The sequence below is a fragment of the Pituophis catenifer genome, unplaced genomic scaffold, assembly GCF_029215685.1.
Source record: "Pituophis catenifer annectens isolate HBS135680 unplaced genomic scaffold, rPitCat1.0.hap2 SCAF_4, whole genome shotgun sequence".
Lineage (NCBI taxonomy): Eukaryota > Metazoa > Chordata > Lepidosauria > Squamata > Colubridae > Pituophis > Pituophis catenifer.
In genome coordinates, this window is record NW_027256884.1 from 113259619 (window position 1) to 113277843 (window position 18225).

The 18225-nt window shown below is 39.7% G+C and overlaps 1 protein-coding gene across 1 annotated transcript in view; it reads left to right on the plus strand.

Annotated features, from left to right (window-relative positions):
* Window positions 1-18225, plus strand: part of GUCY1A2 (guanylate cyclase 1 soluble subunit alpha 2) — a 205804-nt gene that overhangs the window by 80094 nt on the left and 107485 nt on the right. Inside the window, exon 5 of the mRNA XM_070943950.1 lies at window positions 16890-17375. Within this exon, the coding sequence (XP_070800051.1) occupies window positions 16890-17375 (486 nt within the window). The remainder of the gene's footprint in view (window positions 1-16889; window positions 17376-18225) is intronic.

An 18225-nucleotide genomic window follows, 5' to 3' on the forward strand; every position in this document is an offset into this window, starting at 1 on the left:
AGTCCACTAGGAGAAGGGCGGTATACAAATTGAATTAAATAAATAAATAAATAAATAAATAAATAAATAAATAAATAAATAAATAAATAAATAAATAAATAAATAAATAAATAAATAAATAAATAAATAAATAAATAATAAAGGTCACAATGACCATGGGATGCTGCAAACAGTTATAAATGCAAGCCCGAAGCTGAGCACCTGACATTCAGTCACTGTATGTGTGGGACATACCCAACCATTGGGTCCAGGTCATAAGTACTTTTTGGGGAGTCCACTGTAACTTTGAACTTAGTGAGTCAAGGATGGGTAATATTAAAGGTTTACTGTAATATAATAAAGAGCCAGTATAAGCTGTGCTGTTTCACTGAGTGAATTTCAGCTTTCCAGTCAGCCACAGAGTTCCCTGAGTGATTTTCAGTCTATCATGTTTTCTCAGACCCAGCCTAAATCTTGGATATAAATGCAATAATTCATATCTAAAGTATATATTGATGCTGATTAAGAAGCTTATGCATAAGAAGGAATATCTGCAAGAAATCTTTCTTCAGAAAGAGAAGGCTTTAAAAGGCACAGCATTTTAAAATGCTTCTAGCCTAATATGAGGTATTGGCTCAATAGAACAGGACAGCAGGAGCATCCAGGAACACAGGCGGTGTGTGTGGGTTAAACCACATGGAGCATAAGCCATCAGGCATTCTTTAAAAAAAAAAATGCAAAAATTCCAGGAAGTGTATTTTTTTCCTGTTTCAATTGATGGATATGGAAGAATTAATTGTCCTAAAATAGCAATAGCATAGCAATAGCATAGCAATACCAATAGCAATAGCATAGCAATAGCATTGCAATAGCATAGCAAAAGCATAGCAATAGCATAGCATAGCGATAGCATAGCAAAAGCATAGTAATAGCAATAGCATAGCAATAGTATAGCAATAGCATAGCAACAGCATAGCAATAGCAATAACATAGCAATAGCATAGCAAAAGCATAGTAATAGCAATAGCATAGCAATAGCAAAAGCATAGCAATAGCAAAAGGAATAGCAATAGCATAGCAATAGCATAGCAATAGCATAGCAATACCAATACCAATAGCAATAGCATAGCAAAAGCATAGCAATAGCATAGCGATAGCATAGCAAAAGCATAGTAATAGCAATAGCATAGCAATAGTATAGCAATAGCAATAGTATAGCAACAGCATAGCAATAGCAATAACATAGCAAAAGCATAGTAATAGCAATAGCATAGCAATAGCATAGCAATAGCAAAAGCATAGCAATAGCAATAGCAATAGCAATAGCAAAAAGAATAGCAAAAGCAAAAGCAAAAGCAAAAGCAAAAGCAATAGCACTTAGACTTACATACTGCTTCATAGTGTTTTACAGCCCTCTCTAAGTAGTTTACAGAGTCAGCATGTTGCCCCAATAATCTAAGATCCTCATTTTACTGACCTCGGAAGGATGGAAGACTGAGTCAACTTTGAGCTGGTGAGAATCGAACTGCTGGCAAAGGGCCTGCAAAACTGCATTCTAACCATTCCAAACTACTGCGCCACCATGATTCATAATCAAGGTGTTGGGATCAGAGGTGGGGTAGCTATCTAATTGTCCTTTCAATCTAAGAGCCAATATATCTATGTTAGAAAGGCCTAGAATTTTATGTTTACCATATGTGTATCTCGAATGAAATCTAGAATCACATCTGCACAGGAGATGCTCTTTAAAAAGAGCTTGAAAAAGTAAGTTGACTTTAAAAAAAAACACTGCTAGCATTCTTCCTTGTTTATTGCTTGCTTATTACTTAGTGCGTATTGCTTATTACTACCATTTCTTCCCTGTGTGCATCTGCTGCTATTGCGGAAAATTTTAGGTTACTGCACAGGTAGTAATTGAGCCTGGAATTATGACCATAAATTAGGGTGGTGATTTAGTTGCTCTGCACCAAATTTTATGACTTTTTTATTATGTGAATGCCATAGCTGTTAAGCTAACCTGTTTTCCAGGGTTGAAATCCACTTACCTTCACTACTAGTTTGCAAATGGGAGAGCGTATGTGCGTGCTTCGCTTGTGCGTGACATCTCTGCACATGTGCAGGACCTTCTGCGCATGCGCAATGCATCAAAAATGGGATGTGATGACAACTGGACAGGTGGGCAGAGCCTCCCACCTCTGGTGCTACCGGTTCGTCCGAGCCGGATAGAACCGGCTGCAAACTTGAAGTAAACACCAGAAACTGGCAAAAAAAAAAAAAAAAAAAGCCAAAAATCATGGTCACATAGCTGCAGGACTCTGCAAAAGGCCCTAAGTGCTAGTCTGTTGCCAAGCACTCAAAATGCGATCACATGACTATGGTACATGTCAGGGGTGGGTTCTAAATTTCTTTACTACCGGTTCTGTGGGCATGGCTTATTTTGTGGGTGTGGTTTGATGGTCATGTGACAAACAATTCTTTAGGATTTAGCAGAGGTACTGGTCTACCAGGCTTTTAACTGCTTACAGAGCCGTACCAGTCTACCCATTTATTTTTGGAGCATTCCGGTCTACCTATTTGTTTTTGGAGCGCACTAGTCTACCACCACACTGCCTTTTACCACTGATCAGCTGTAGGGCAGCCCTTTGAAGTGCTGCAGCAAGAGTTTAAACAGTTTTTTGCTGCTCTGCCACCACCGAGAGCATCGGAAATCACTTTCAGGCAGCTTGGCCTCAATTGCCAATCTACCACCACCGAGCAGTTTACAAGGAGCGGATCGGTTCTAGCCGATCAGTTGGGAGGCTTCTTGGCTTCTCAATTTAAAGCTTGTTTTTCTTTCCTCTTCTTTGTCAAGTGAGCCCTGATTTTTTCCTTCTAGCCGATCAGCTGGGACTCAGGAGGCAGTGAATAGATTGGGGACGGGGCCAGGCAGAAGTGGTATTTACCGGTTCTCCGAACTACTCAAAATTTCCACTACCAGTTCACAAGAACCAGGGAGAACTGGTAGCAACCCACCACTGGTACATGTATATGTGGTCATTGGAACTTTGAAATTGGGTCATAATAGCTCGGCGGATGTGCATCGTAACTTAGAATGGTTGCTCAGTGATTGGCTGTTAAGTGCGGACTACAAGTACCCTAAAAGAATGCTTCTGCATAGCGGTGCTAATGCAGGAGATCCATACTTTTTGCTTTAAAAGACAAATCTCTTTGTACTCGCTAGAATATATAGCCTCACAACAAAGGGATGGATGGATGGACAGCTTTTTTAAAAATGTATATCCAAACTGTCACTCACCCACACAGCTCTTCCCTTGTATTTCCACAGAAGCCAAATTGTACAATATTGTTTTTAGTTTATTATTAGACTTGGAGGATTGCCTGAATCCCATAAGATTCTGGGCCGTTTACAGTGCACACAAAAATGCAAGCATTTTTTTTTAAAGTGCCTGCAGAAGGGTAAAAGAAGCAAACATATTCAAACACAACACGAATTAACAAAGGCTCAGCACACACACTCTTTATCTAGGAGTCTTTGCACTGGGCTGCAACATGCCAGAAACTGGGCCACGCAAACAGAAAAAGTCCCATTCGCAAGATGCAGGCATCATGCAAAAATATGTCCCCTCTGGTCCACAGAAAAACCTCTCTCACAGAACCGGTCCCTGGTCCCCAAAAGGTTGGGGACTGCTGCTCTAACCCCAGGACTGGGAGCAGAGCCACTTTTCAGACATCTTTTAAAAAGCCCTATGATGGGAACCATGCAGACTGTTAACCCTGAAGTTGGCCGAACTGTGGCCATTTTCTTCTTTGTAGTTTTCTCTAGGGAGGTTTCTCTTCTCACTGCTTCAGGACTGACACAGCTGGAGCAAAGTGGCCAGGGAGGGGGGGTGTAGAGATAGCTGGGGTATTGTAGCCTAAATAAAATTATTTCCCCTGGGAATCAAGGACATTGGTGCAGGTGTTCAAAAGATGGAGACTGAGGTCACCTAGCAACTGGCCTGTATGCTGATTGGACCATGTGACTGGACACTTGGAGTGAAAAAGTTTTCCTTTTAATTGGGTGTAAAACCGGCGGGGACTTAGAGAGCTGGTTTTCCACCAGGAACAGGCCAATTTGATATGTCCTAATGAAATGTTCTTTGAGGAAATTGCCTGCCTCGGAATTCTTATTGAATGGGATATATTACTTGGAACCTCAATACAGACCTCCCGGGGGGGGGGGGGGTATCATTCCAGAGAGAAGACACAATAGGGAAACTTTAAAGTATCTCTTGCATTTGCTTTATTTATTGAAAAATTTAAACAGGAGAAGAAGACTAATAAAAAGTAGAACAGAACAAAAAGGAAAAAAGAAAAGGAAAAACTTAAGGGTACAAACAGAAATAATAGCAGAAAACTAGAAAGGAAAGAAAAATGATATAAAGTGGCTTCTGATCTTTACAGGAGTCATAAGTACAATTATAAATTGACCTCTCTCTCTCTCTCTAATTACATCATGACTCTTCTTTCTGTATTTTATCCTATCCAATAATCAAAACCATAAATCATATGTTCATTTTTTTCTGTTTTATGCAGAAACTTCAAAGGGGTTTTCAGTCTCCAGCACTCCCTTTTTATGATCCTGTAGTCCCTTAATTACGGATTACCGATACAATCTGGGGAACTGGATGGAGCTGAATGTTTATTGCCCAGATGCCCTTCCTGATGTGGAATTTGCAGCAGATGTTTTTTTCTTTGTGCTCTAGGAGAGAAACATCTGCTACTACTTAGGATTGAATTCTCAACCTTCCCAGGGGGAGGTGAGAGTCTTCAACACTAGGCTACCAAACCACTCCCGTTTTCAATCACCAATAAATATAGATATTGTCTTCTCTCTGATCAAACAAGGCCATTTTGGTGAATTCTGTCAGTTTCATTAACCGTTCCTCTAGCAGGGATGTCAAATTGGCCCACGGGCCGGATGAATCACACGCTGGCCAAACCCACCCTAGCTCTGCAAAGGCAAAAAATGTTGTGATACATCACGTGACATCACGTGACATGATTGAGTTTGACACCTGTGCTGTATTGTAGGTTTTGCCAAATCTTTCCATCTTTGTACCTACAATGGACTTTTCCCCCGATATGTATTTATACATATCAGAAATGTTTAAAGTAGAAAAGTAGATAAAAGAATTTATGATATTTGACATTGTAAGACTGATTTTTGAAACAGAATTATGTAGAGGTGATGGACATGTTGTGATTGCTAAAAGGTATAAACTTTTATTGAAATTTGAAACAAAAGAATAATAATAATAATAATTTTATTTCTATACCGCCCTTCTCCCGAAGGACTCAGGGCAGTGTACAGACTATTTAAAAACACAGACAAAACAACAATATAAAATTTAAAATAATTAAATAAAGTGGCTCAAATTTAAAACCCCAATAAATTTAAATACCCCAATTTAAAACTATTGTGTTGATAGTCCGGTCTGGCGGAACAACAGGGTCTTCAATGCGCAGCGAAACACCTGGAGGTCAGAGATCTTACGAATTTCCGGGGGCAGTTCGTTCCACAGGGCTGGGGCTCCCACAGAGAAGGCCCTCCCCCTGGGCGTCGCCAGCCGACATAACTTGGCTGATGGCACCCTGAGGAGACCCTCTCTGTGGGAACGGACTGGTCGGTGGGAGGCTATTGGTGGCAGAAGACGGTCTCGGAGGTACCCGGGTCCTATGCCATGGAGCGCTTTAAAGGTGGTAACCAACACCTTGAATCGCACCCGGAAGAAGTTAAGGAATGTATGTTAAATGGGCTAAAATTTTTGGTTATAAAATACAGATGGAACAATAGAAAAATATGTGGTTGAAAGGACTGAAATTTATACTATGTTGTAAACTCAAAGAGAATTTTTATAAAATGATGTGTCATTGATATATGATACCAGAAAAATTATCCAGAATATACAGTATAAAAATACTTCAAATTTATGTTACAAGTGTGAACAAAAAGAAGGGCCATTTTATCATGCTTGGTAGAAGTGCAAAAACAGCTAGAAAATGCTGGGTTCAAATATATACAATAATTCAGAAGATTTTAAAGATTAATATTCAACTGAAACCAGAACTTTTCCTCTTGGGACTGAAGTTACAGTTGGGAAAAAAGTAAATTCTTCATTTCTAAAAAGCAGCTATTTATTCCAGGATTCTCATCAATGCTTCCTAGCTGCAACATCTTTTATAAAAGTCTTATTCTGTGCTGTAAAAAATGACCAAAGTCCTGTAGATTTTCAGCCTCTTTATATAAATTCTGTTTTTCAGAAAAGCTGTTTTGGGAGAATGTCATCTTTTGAGACCATTTGGACCTGTAGCTTTGAAATGTGCTTGCCCTTTTATTTTCCAGATTTATTTTCTTTTCACAGCAAATTGGCTGACATTTATTGGTGCAAGACACTTCCACCATCTCCCTTAATACGGTCCCTTGCATTTCTGACGTTTTTACTCCTACATCTTAAGGCATCACAAATCAATAGAAGGAAAAAAAAAAAAAAGAAGGCTAAACCTGTTGTCTTGGGGTTTGGAGCTATTGTACGTTATGTAACACCCTGGCATTGTCTATAAATAACCTGAATTGTAACAGTCAGTCTGATGCTGTGAAGAACAATGTCTCTTGACAATTCATTCTGGGGAATTTCAACTATGGAGGCTTAGACAAAAAGGTGCATTTCATAGAGAAAGAAATTTCTGAACCTATCCTTCTGAACTATTTAAATTTTCCATGCAATTTTCTTACAACAGGCAATCATGTTGCTCTTTTTTAGCACATAATTATATGGAATGGGGTGGGAGATTTTCCACTTGAAGCCTATACTATCTTCTGTAATCTCTCTAGTTTAATGAAAAGAAGTACGAGGGGTGACATGATGACAGTGTTCCAATATTTGAGGGGCTGTCACAAAGAAGATGAGATCAACCTATTCTCCAAAGCACCTGAAGGCAGGACAAGAAGCAATGGATGGAAACCAATCAAGGAGAGAAACAACCTAGAAATAAGGAGAAACTTATTGACACTTAGAACAATTAATCAGTGGAACAGAAGTTGTAATTGCTCCAACCTTTGAAGGTTTTAAGAATAGATTAGTCCACAAGTTGAAATAAATGGTATAGGGTTTACTGTCTGAGCAGAGGGTTGGACTAGAAGACCTCCAAGATCCCTTCCAACTCTGTTATTCTATTCTGTTTCTTTAGGCAGGAGTATAAAACTTTTTCAGTCTAAGGCCACAGCTTGCCTTTGAGAGGGGTGCTGGAAGCCACATTCAAAAACCAGGACAAAAAAATAGCTAATGTATTATTACATAGGAATATAACTCATGTGGTTAACTCAATATATTTAATACAGGTAGTCCTTGCTTAATGGCCATTCATTCAGAGACCATTTAAAATTATGAATAAAGGGACTTTATGATCTATGCCTAAAAATGTACCCATTGCAGTACCCCGCACTGTGCCTGCAGACATGTGTTTGTGATCTGGACACTTGGCAATGCTTTTATCCTTAACACTAGTACTCTGTGATCATGTGATTATCGTTTGCAATCTTTCCTGCCAGCTTCCCCAGAAAGTCAATGGGGAAAGCCAGCAGGGAAGGTCACAAACCATTGCTGCCTGCCAAGCAGTTTCTGGGGGTTGGCTGAAAAAGGTCCATCCAGAAAACCAAACTGGATTTTGGCATGGAGTGGTTGCAAATATGGTCCACTTGCACAGCCAGTCACCAGAAATGAGAGAAGACCCTCTTGTCTCTGAGGGCTGGCTGCAATCATCATGTACTGCAAACACTCTGTGCCAAAATCCTGCTTGGATTTCAGGATGGACCTTTTTCAGCCAGCCTCTTGAGAGAAAAATCCTGCCCTCTAGAGCAGGAGTGTCAAACTCGATTTCATTGAGGACTGCCTCAGGGTAGTTTGACCTCAGGGGGCCAGAGTGGGCAGGCCAGTTCAATGTCACTCGTGTCAGGGGCGCCTGTGGCCAAGCACTCAGCCACTGAAAATGGGTTCCCGAGCTCTGTGACAGCCTCCTGCAAACCTCTGCCAGTGAAAACGGAGTTCGGAAAGGCCACACGTGGCCCTCCCAAGCTCCATGTTTACTGGCAGAGACACCCTGGGCTGGTCCTTCACTGTTTCCAGGGCTGCCCTGCGGGCCAGATCTAAGCACCCCCTGGCCTGGATCCTGCCTGCTGGCTTTGGAGTTTGACACTCCTGCTCTAGGATCTAGCCCTATGCAACACTGAGTCCCTCTGGCAGGCAGCTCTTTGACAGCCCTTTCACTCTGTCTGCTTAATTACCCAGGAGATCATTAACACTTACAACCAGGAGTATTCCAGGATTACAGTTATTGAGTGAATCAGTCATGTGATGTCTCACTTAACAACCAGTTCATTCAGTGACTGAAGTTTCCACTCTCAATTGTGGTAGTAAGCCGAGCATTGCATCTATTTCCATTCTGTCACACATTCAAAAACAATTCCATCAGAACTTCTAGGCAGACTTTGAAGTTCACAGAGAAGGGCTTTGAGATTTCACAAAGCCTTAGAAGCTCAGTTGTTGTACATCCTGGTCTTAAGGTGTAATCATCTTTCTAAAATGATGGTAAGTCTTCTGATGGAAAGAGTAAAAGCCTTTTGAAATGAACTTGTCCTCTTTTAAAGGTGTCGGCTTTTGAATTGGATCTGTCGCTATCGTGGCAGCAATTTTGCAGTTTATCTTCCAAAACTAAAAAAAAGAGAAAGAAACAAAGAAACAAAGGAGAAGCACTCGTTCAGAGGAATGATCAAAAACATTTGAAAAAAGTAAAATATCCCAATCTTTGACCAGCCTTTACAATAAAATTAATACAGTAAAAAAGGAAATAGTTTTAACATAATTTGATTTTGGGAAAGGAGGCAAAAAAAAAAAAAAAAAACCCAGGATAATAACACAACATACCTTATTAAAAGTATTTTACAGATATTTGGCTACCTGATATGTGAGTGTGGGTTAGCATCCTTAAAAAAATAATAAATATAACGTTTATCTCCGTGGCCCTTGTATTTGGGAATGATTGGGGCGATCACAGGATGTCTTGGTGCAGCATAGAAAAGAGACCATATGAGGACATGAACAAGAATTTCTACCTCACTGGATCCACAGAGGCAAAGTCTCTGCAAATAAGAACCATGGAATATTCCATTCAGTTTTTTTATTGTCCTGTTATTGTCCTGCAATAACAAATTGTTGTGTTAAACTATTTCTCTCTTTATTCTATTTTTTTATTGTAACAGTTGGCTCAAAGTACGTAATAAAGATTTTGATCAGAGGAATGATAAATGTGCCAAAAATAATTTGGAAAGTTGAGTAAGATAATAGATACAGAGTTCTCTCAAAGATATGGAATCTTAATACAATTATTGACACAGAGCAATGACAACAATTCATATTAAAGTCTATCTGCCGTTACATTATTATAAATAACTATTTATTAAAAGTGTTTTTGAGTCACTTCCTATTTTTTAAAATTCTAAACTGATTTGGAGTACTTACCAGGATAGAAAATAAAAACAGGATTAAAAAAAAAGAGTTAAAACAATCCATAAGAAGATAGATATTGAGGAAGTTAATACTATGTAAGGCCAGCATTAAAAAGTGTTATTTTTAAAAAGCATCTAAAATGTGACACCATTCAGGAAACCTTTTAGGAGAAGTCATTATAAAGAGTATTTACCATCACAGGGGAAGTTCATTCTCTGTAGTCACCAAATGATAGTCTGCAAATCATATCATGGAAGGAATGTCAACAAAGCATAAGGCAGTTGAGCTAATGAGTGACCCTCAAGAGATTGTTATTGTTGTTCAGTTGCTAAGTCATGCCTGATTCTTCATGACTCCATGGACCATAGTAAGCTACGCCCCCATTTTCTTCATTGTTTCCTGAAGTTTGCCCAAATTCATGTTCATTGTGTTTATGACACTATCTAACCATCTCATCCTCTGCCATCTCCTTCTCCATTTGCCTTCCTTTCTTCCCAACAACAGTGTCTTTTCCAGTAAGTTCTCTCTTCTCATTTGGTGGCCAAAGTATTTGAGCTTCAGCTTCAATATCTGTCCTTCTAAAGGACAGTCAGGGTTGATTTCCTTTTGGGTTGTCTGATGTGATCTCCTTGCAGTCCAAGGGACTCTCAAGAGTCTTCTCCAACAACACAATTTGAAAGCATCAGTTCTTCGACGCTCGGCCTTTCTTATGATCCAACTCTTACAGCCATGCATTACTATTAGGAAAACTATAGCTTTGACTATACGGATCTTTGTCAGCAAGGTGATGTCTCTGTTTTTAATATGCTGAGATTGACAAACTCTGATATCCTGCACCATTAGTCATCTTGGTTGAGGTTACTTGAAGATGTAGATCAGGAAAACTGTATCTACCCTAAAATAACAAAAAAGGTTGTTCATAATTTGAAAAGAATACTATAATGGTATGTGGAAATGGCTTTGGGAGACAGAAGGAAGAGCTGCAGATTAGGACAACAGCCAGATAAAATACAATTGAGCCCACAGAAGAAATGGGGGGCATGGCAAACATCTTAGAAGAGATCCTTCTTATTTTGTTAGACTTTAAAAGTGAGGAGAAGGGAGGGGAGAGAGATATCCATTCAGACCTGCAAGATTCTGCAAATGTAGCCTTAAAATAAAGATAGAGTTAGTCTTCTGTGGGGTCAGTGGTCTCTTATCTATGTTTGTTTGGACTACTTCCTAAGACTGATAGATTGATAGATGCCACTACATTTTGGATTGCATTCTCCTCTTATTTCTCCATATTCTGGACTCAGAGGAAGAAATGGGTAGCTATGTCTAGATCCCACCTACAAGTTTTTCACTCTTTTTTAGGAGCTCATTTGAATAACGTGGAGAGCAAAAGGAATCCAAGAAGGTGTAGACTATAACATGTGCCTCTCGGCATAATTAAAAACAACATGATCCTAAACCGTTTCAGAGTTTGATTTTGATTTGCATTTCTGCTTGCGAATATACAAAGTGATTAAAAACAATGAAACTTTACCCCAAAAAAATAAATAATTAGAAGCAATAATCGTAAAACAAACAGTTCAAAACAATACCAGATGCAAACCAAATCCAAAGCAGCAGGTTAAAAACAGCAGGCCGAACATTCAGACGTTTACATTTCCAGCTCAAAAACAAAATGCTGGCTATATAATATGCTCCTTTGTAAGGGAAAAAGAAATACGGACGGTATGCTTGTTCTGCTGTTGATTTTATAATGCATGGAAACAAGCTGTTCTGGTACTTTTAATAGAAAACCAGGACATTATTGTTATTATTACATGCTGGGTCTTTATTATCATACTTTCATTCCCTAGACTGTAGTACTTCTCTTTTTAATTTTGAATATTAAACAAAACTTGTGATACTGGTTAGTGACACCATAGACCTGCTGCAGTAATCCATACTCACATATTTATGATGCTATCAATATTTATTAAAAACATTAGTAGCACAGGAAAAGAAAAGTCTGTGCATACTTATTATTTCATACAGCTTTACCCAGAAAACATTTTATTAAAAAAAAATCTAAATTGGAAATTTTTAGCTTTGAGAGGGAGAGAACAGAGGTGATGGCAATCTTGAAATACCTGAGGATGTCACATTGAAAGTAGTCAAAATCTCTATTCTTGTCTTTTTTTAAATACAGGGCATATAATAATACAATTAAGTTATAGGAAGATTAGGAGCTTGTTGGCTCATGTGATTAGGATCTGGGGTTGACAATTTGCAGTCCCGTGTTCGAAGCCCGAGTGCTGGTGTGTGACGCGGTGAGCTCTTATCATTTGCTCCAGGTTCTGCCAACCTAGGACTTTGAAAGCATGCAAATGCAAGTAGATAAATAGGTACCACTTTGGTGGGCTCATTAATGAGAACATGCAAGGAGCCCCCAAATGGGGCATCCCCTGGGATGATGATGTCACCGGTTAATTATTTCACCACGGAACTCTTTGGTGCTTCCAACATGGAAGTATAGTATAGGAAGGTTTTGGATTTTTTGGTGGTTTTCACAGTGGCTCAGTGGCTAAGATACTGAGCTTGTTGATCAAAAGGTCGGCAGTTCAGCGGTTCAAATCCCTAGTGCTGCGTAACGGGGTGAGCTCCCGTTCCTTGTCCCAGCTTCTGTCAACCTAGCAGTTCGAAAGCACATAAAAATACAAGTAGAAAAATAGGGACCACCTTTGGTGGGAAGGTAACAGCGTTCCGTGCACCTTTGGCATTTACTCATGCCAGCCACATGACCATGGAGACGTCTTCGGACAGCGTTGGCTTTGAAACAGAGATGAGCACCACCCCCTAGAGTCGGGAATGACTAGCACATATGTGCGAGGGGAACCTTTACCTTTACCTTTTATCATTTTTGATATTTTATTATTGCTTTGTAAGCTGCCCAGGGGTTATGCTATATAAGATGTATGACCAAATAAATCTACTAAATAAATAAATACACTCTTATTTGTATCTTACAAGGAGCATTCTAGGAGCACAGTTAGGTTCACAGTGTAATAAGTTATCTCAAGATGATGGACTCCCCTTCATTTTTCAAACAGAGGTAAAGCTCCCAGGGATGTTTCAGTTTGGTTTCTTGAATCGAGCAAGAATCGGACTCAGTGGCCTAAGTAGCCCTTTCCTACTCTAGGATGTTATGATGCTATGTCATTGGTTACATCTGCAGTCCACCTTTGTAGAATGGGTCTTCTGACAGCTGAGCTTTGCGACAGTGTTTATTCTAAAAGTAATAACTGTAATAGTAGATTTTGTGTAGCACATAGCAAAACACAAAGAACAAGGGAGAGGCACTGAAAGCAAATTGCAACTTTCCAGGCAAATGTCTTTTTATAAAGGGCTATCTTCTCTATGGAGTTTGGTGTAGTGGTTAAGGCATCAGACTTGAAACCTGGGAGACTATGAGTTCTAATCCCACTTTGGGCACAAAGCCATCTGGATGACCTTGAGCCAGTCGCTTTCTCTCAGCTTTAGAAAGGAGGCAATGGCCAATCACTTCTTAGAAACCTTGCTAAGAAAACTTCAGGGACTTGTCCAAGCAGTCCCTGGACAAGAGAATCAAGTACAATTAAATGGAAGGAAAATATCTGTCTGTCGGTCTGTCTGTCTACAATAGGGGTGTCAATCTCAATTTCATTGAGGGCCACATTAGGGTTGTGTTTGACTTCGGGAGGCCAGACTGGGTGTGGCCAGCTCGACATCACTCGTGTCACGGGCGCCTGTGGTGGCCTGAACACTCTGCCAGTGAAAACGGGCTCCCAAGCTCCGTTTTTGGCTGTGACGGCTTCCTGCCAGCGAAAACGGAACTTGGAAGGTCTGCCCATGGCCCTCTGAGCTTCGTTTTTTGCTGTGAAGGCCTCCTGCAACCCTCTGCCAGAGAAAACGGAGCTCGGGAGGGCCGCATGTCACTCACCCAAGCTCCTTTTTTTCTGTCAGAGGCACCATGGGCTGGTTCTTTGCTGTTTCTAGGGCGGCCCGGCAGGCCAGTTCTAAGCACCCCGTGGGCCGAATCCGGCCCCCGGGCTTTGAGTTTGACACCCCTGGTCTACAATCTATCATCTGTCTGTCTGTCTGTCTGTCCATCTATCTTATCTATGAGACTGGAATCATTTTTACCAAATGTCCATACATATTTGTTTTCTTGAATAAGGAACATAAACCTTTTTTCTTTGCATATTAAATATGAAGCAGTATGCTTATAAAAATGAGTCGATGGTTTTAAACCTATTACTCATAAATGTAATGCCATTCCCTTCTTAGATAAGAACAAACAGCTAGATGGTGTTCAAGGAAGCCTCTTAAGTTCCTTTACAGCTGTTATTTGAGGGAAAACAGAAGTAAGTTAGACTTCAAGCATTGGTGTTAATTATCTACAGTGTAAATCTTAATCAGATTCATTAATAACAAGCCTTAACTGTTGGTAATATTCACATATAAAATGCTGACATTTTTCTGGGAATGTTGCAAGTAAAGAAAAGGAAGCAATGGAAAAGCTGCATGATTCTGGCCTAACGAAGAGGCCAAGTTTGTCTTGTTTTCATTATAACATTCTTCTTGAAAAGGACTTAATTGTGACCCTTAGCTTACTATTCTCCTCAACTTAATCAGGACTATGAATTACTCTTAATTAACAGCAAGTCTGGAATTTCCTGACTTGCAGCTTATAAAAACAAACACATGATAGCAGTTGACATGTGTCTCTCCTTCTTTTCAAATATGTATACTTTTTAGAAAAGTTGTTGTAGAATGACAATCATCATCTCCTTTTAATGACAATGCCTTGCGCACGGTCACTCACGCCCTTGTCACCTCTCAACTGGACTACTGTAATGCTCTCTACATGGGGCTCCCCTTGAAAAGCACCCGGAGGCTCCAACTGGTCCAGAATGCGGCCGCACGGGTGGTTATGGGCGCAACTCGTTGTGCCCACGTGACACCCCTCCTGCGCGAGCTGCACTGGCTCCCAATGGTCTTCCGGGTGCGATTCAAGGTGTTGGTTACCACCTTTAAAGCGCTCCATGGCATTGGACCTGGGTACCTTCGAGACCGTCTTCTGCCACCAGTAGCCTCCCACCGGCCAGTCTGCTCCCACAAAGAGGGTCTCCTCAGGGTGCCATTGTCCAAATTATGTCAGCTGGCAACACCCAGGGGGAGGGCCTTCTCATTCCTGCCCTTTGGAACAAACTGCCCCCAGAAATGCGTAAGATCTCCGACCTCTGTGTATTTCGCTGTGCCCTCAAAACCTTGTTGTTCTGCCAGGCCGGACTATCAATGTAAAGATTTTAATTGGTTTTAAATGTGGGATTTTAAATTTGGGGGTTTTATAATTGAGCCAATTATTTAATAATTTTAGTTATTTTTAAATTTTGTCTGTGTTTGTACTTTTAATCAGGCTGTACACTGCCCTGAGTCCTTCGGGAGAAGGGCAGTATAGAAATATAATAATAATAATAATAATAATAATAATAATAATAATAATAATAATAATAATAATAATAATAATAATAATCCCCTGCGGGGTGGAGTCTGGGCAACTGAATGGAGCTGAGTGTTTACTGGCCAGATGCCCTTCCGGTCACCAATGCAGAGTTTTATTCAGCAGATACATTCTCATTGTGCCCAGAGAGAGAAATATCTGCCTCTATGTAGGATCAAACTCACAGCCTCCTGATTGTGAGGCGAGAGCTCCACCTCTAGGCCACCGCACCACTCAGTGTTGTAGAATGATAATACGATAATAAAATGATAATAAAAGGAGAACTTTTGATAAGCAAATACATTGTTATATCAGCACCCCAGTGTCCAGGAACTTTTTCATCCTACAATGTTAGAACAACTTCCATACATTTAAGTGGTCTGGTAATTCAAGACATCAGCTTGGAGAGAAAAGAATATCATGCTGCTTAAATATCTTCCAATTTCCCCATGTTTTTGATAATACCAATTTATTTAAATGTCAATTTTGCTGAGAAAATGCTACTTGGAATGTATTTAAGCTCCGAGTTTTACTTTCCTGCATCTTGTGTACCGGGTACTTCTTTGCAAATGAACATATTTTTTGGTGCTTTGCCTAAATGTCAAACTATTTGTGCATTGTTAGGCAATGACATACAAATAAGTACCTAAAAGCTTCTCCTCCCCCCCCAAAAAAAAAATTAAGAGAAAGGAGAATTTTATATGCATTATAACTTTGGACATGGCTATATCAAATGCTACTCATGGATTCTTGGAATGAAGTCTATTTTTTTTTTTTTTACTCAAGGCTCTTCACTCATTATTATTGCACTACAAATACATGCATATTTAAGTCAATTTCTGTTGGTTTTGGCCAAAGAAGCAAAAGAACACCCTTCAGAAATAAATACAGTTGGGGGGAAAAAAATTAGGAATAGTTTGCCTGGTTTCTCTCATGGCTGAAAAATAACCCCCTTACTTAGTTGAAACTCTGAGCTTTATTTTACTTTCTTTAAATTGCTGTATATCACTTTATTTGACAGCACACATTTTCTCTTAGCAGGCAAGGGCAGAAACTGCCAGATTAAGTGATTTAAACAAAATAAAGAGTTGCTGAGAAAATTTCTTTTTCCTAGCTCCTGAGCCAAACCAGATGTCAAATAGCTTAGGTCTGGTTTAGGCATGAAACAATGTGTGAAGCATTCAAGGATCATACCAGTGTATCAATTAATTGACAGGCTTCACTTGAGGAAAATACCTGTTGGCCTTATGCTTTTTTTCCCCTCTGTTGACATAGTTAATTTCTTGTCTCCCGTGCTTATATACCTTTTGTATATTTATCAGCATTTATTTATTTATTTTATTATTCATATTTCTATGCCGCCCACTCTCCGAGGACTCTGGGCGGCTTACACCAAATACAGCCTTCTAAATAGCATATTGCCCCCAACAATCTGGGTCCTCATTTTACCCACCTCGGAAGGATGGAAGGCTGAGTCAACCTTGAGCCGGTGAGATTTGATCCGCTGATCTAGCAGTCAGCTGAAGTAGCTGCAGTACTGCACTCTAACCACTGCGCCACCTCGGCTCCTACACAACATTACATAGCAGGGAGATTTATAATCCATCCAGAGCCATACTGGATTTGGGCAACACCAAAATCAAATCAGAACAAATATGAATGCATAAAAAGAATGTATAATAAACAAGTTATTTGAACAATCCAATTGAGATTCATAAGTAATGAAAAAAAATGTATGCAAAGAAAGAATGCACAGAAAATGATTTGTTAAAGCAGACGGATGCTGCTTTGATAGCTTTAAATGTTTGTTTTGAGAGTCTAATTCTGCATTATTAAATGTCTCTTTATTCCAGGTCATGGAAATCAAAGGACAAATGATCCACGTCCCAGAATCAAATTGTATTTTGTTTTTGGGCTCACCATGTGTGGACAAGCTGGACGAACTGATGGGTCGAGGCCTCCACCTTTCAGACATACCAATTCACGATGCTACCCGGGATGTCATCCTTGTCGGGGAGCAGGCTAAAGCCCAGGATGGCTTGAAGAAGAGGATGGACAAGCTTAAAGCAACCTTAGAACGAACGCACCAAGCTCTAGAAGAGGAGAAGAAGAAAACTGTGGATCTTCTTATCTCGATCTTCCCCGAAGAAGTAGCTCAGCAGCTCTGGCAAGGGCAGCAAGTTCAAGCCAGAAAATTTGATGATGTTACCATGCTCTTTTCAGACATTGTTGGCTTCACTGCTGTCTGTGCCCAGTGTACACCCATGCAAGTGATCAGTATGCTCAATGAGCTGTACACCAGATTTGACCACCAGTGTGGATTCCTAGATATCTATAAGGTAACATCTTTCACCCTTCAAGTTTTTACAGAAGTATGATATTGCTAACATACCTTTTTCTTACTAACAGTGTTCTGTTTTCTTACTAAAAGGTTGATCTAAGTAAAAGGTTGTTGCCAGAAATTTTGACTATAGGGAAAAAGTGAGCAATGGGGTGATCCAGTCTAGAAGGCGAAAATCACATCTTTAAAGTGATCCTATTTTTACTGTTGATATATAATCAACAAATTAGAAGTAGCTGAGTTGGAACCATGCTTCTTGATGTACCATATTCAAAATTGGCATTCCTCTCACTCCCAGATTGAATTGGCACATTGTATTTTAACAATTTCAGATTTCTCTTATTTCAGTCAATTGTTCTTTTAGTTCCAAGGCTGAAGAGTCTAATTCTATTAGGTAAATAACTGTACAAACGTGCCCTCTTCTCCACTTTCAAAAATCAAAGTTGAGACCATTGTATATAAAAAACAAAATCACATTACAATTAGTCTTTGACTTACAACCACAATTCAGCCCAAAATATCTGTTGTTAAGCAGGACAGTTAAATGACTTTTGCCCCATTTTATGACCTTCCATAGCACAGTTTTTAAATGAATCACCGCAGTTGTTACATTAGTAACATGGTTGTTAAATGAATCTTCCCCATTGAGTCAGAAATGAGTCTTCCCCATTGACTTTGCTTGTCAGAAGGTCACAAAAACTGGTCACATGACCACGGGACACTGCAACTGTCATAAATATGAGACAATTGCCAAGTGTCTAGATTTTGATCATGTGACCATGGGGATGCTGTAATGGTCATAAATGTGAAAAACAATCACAAGTCACTTTTTCAGTACTGTTGTAACT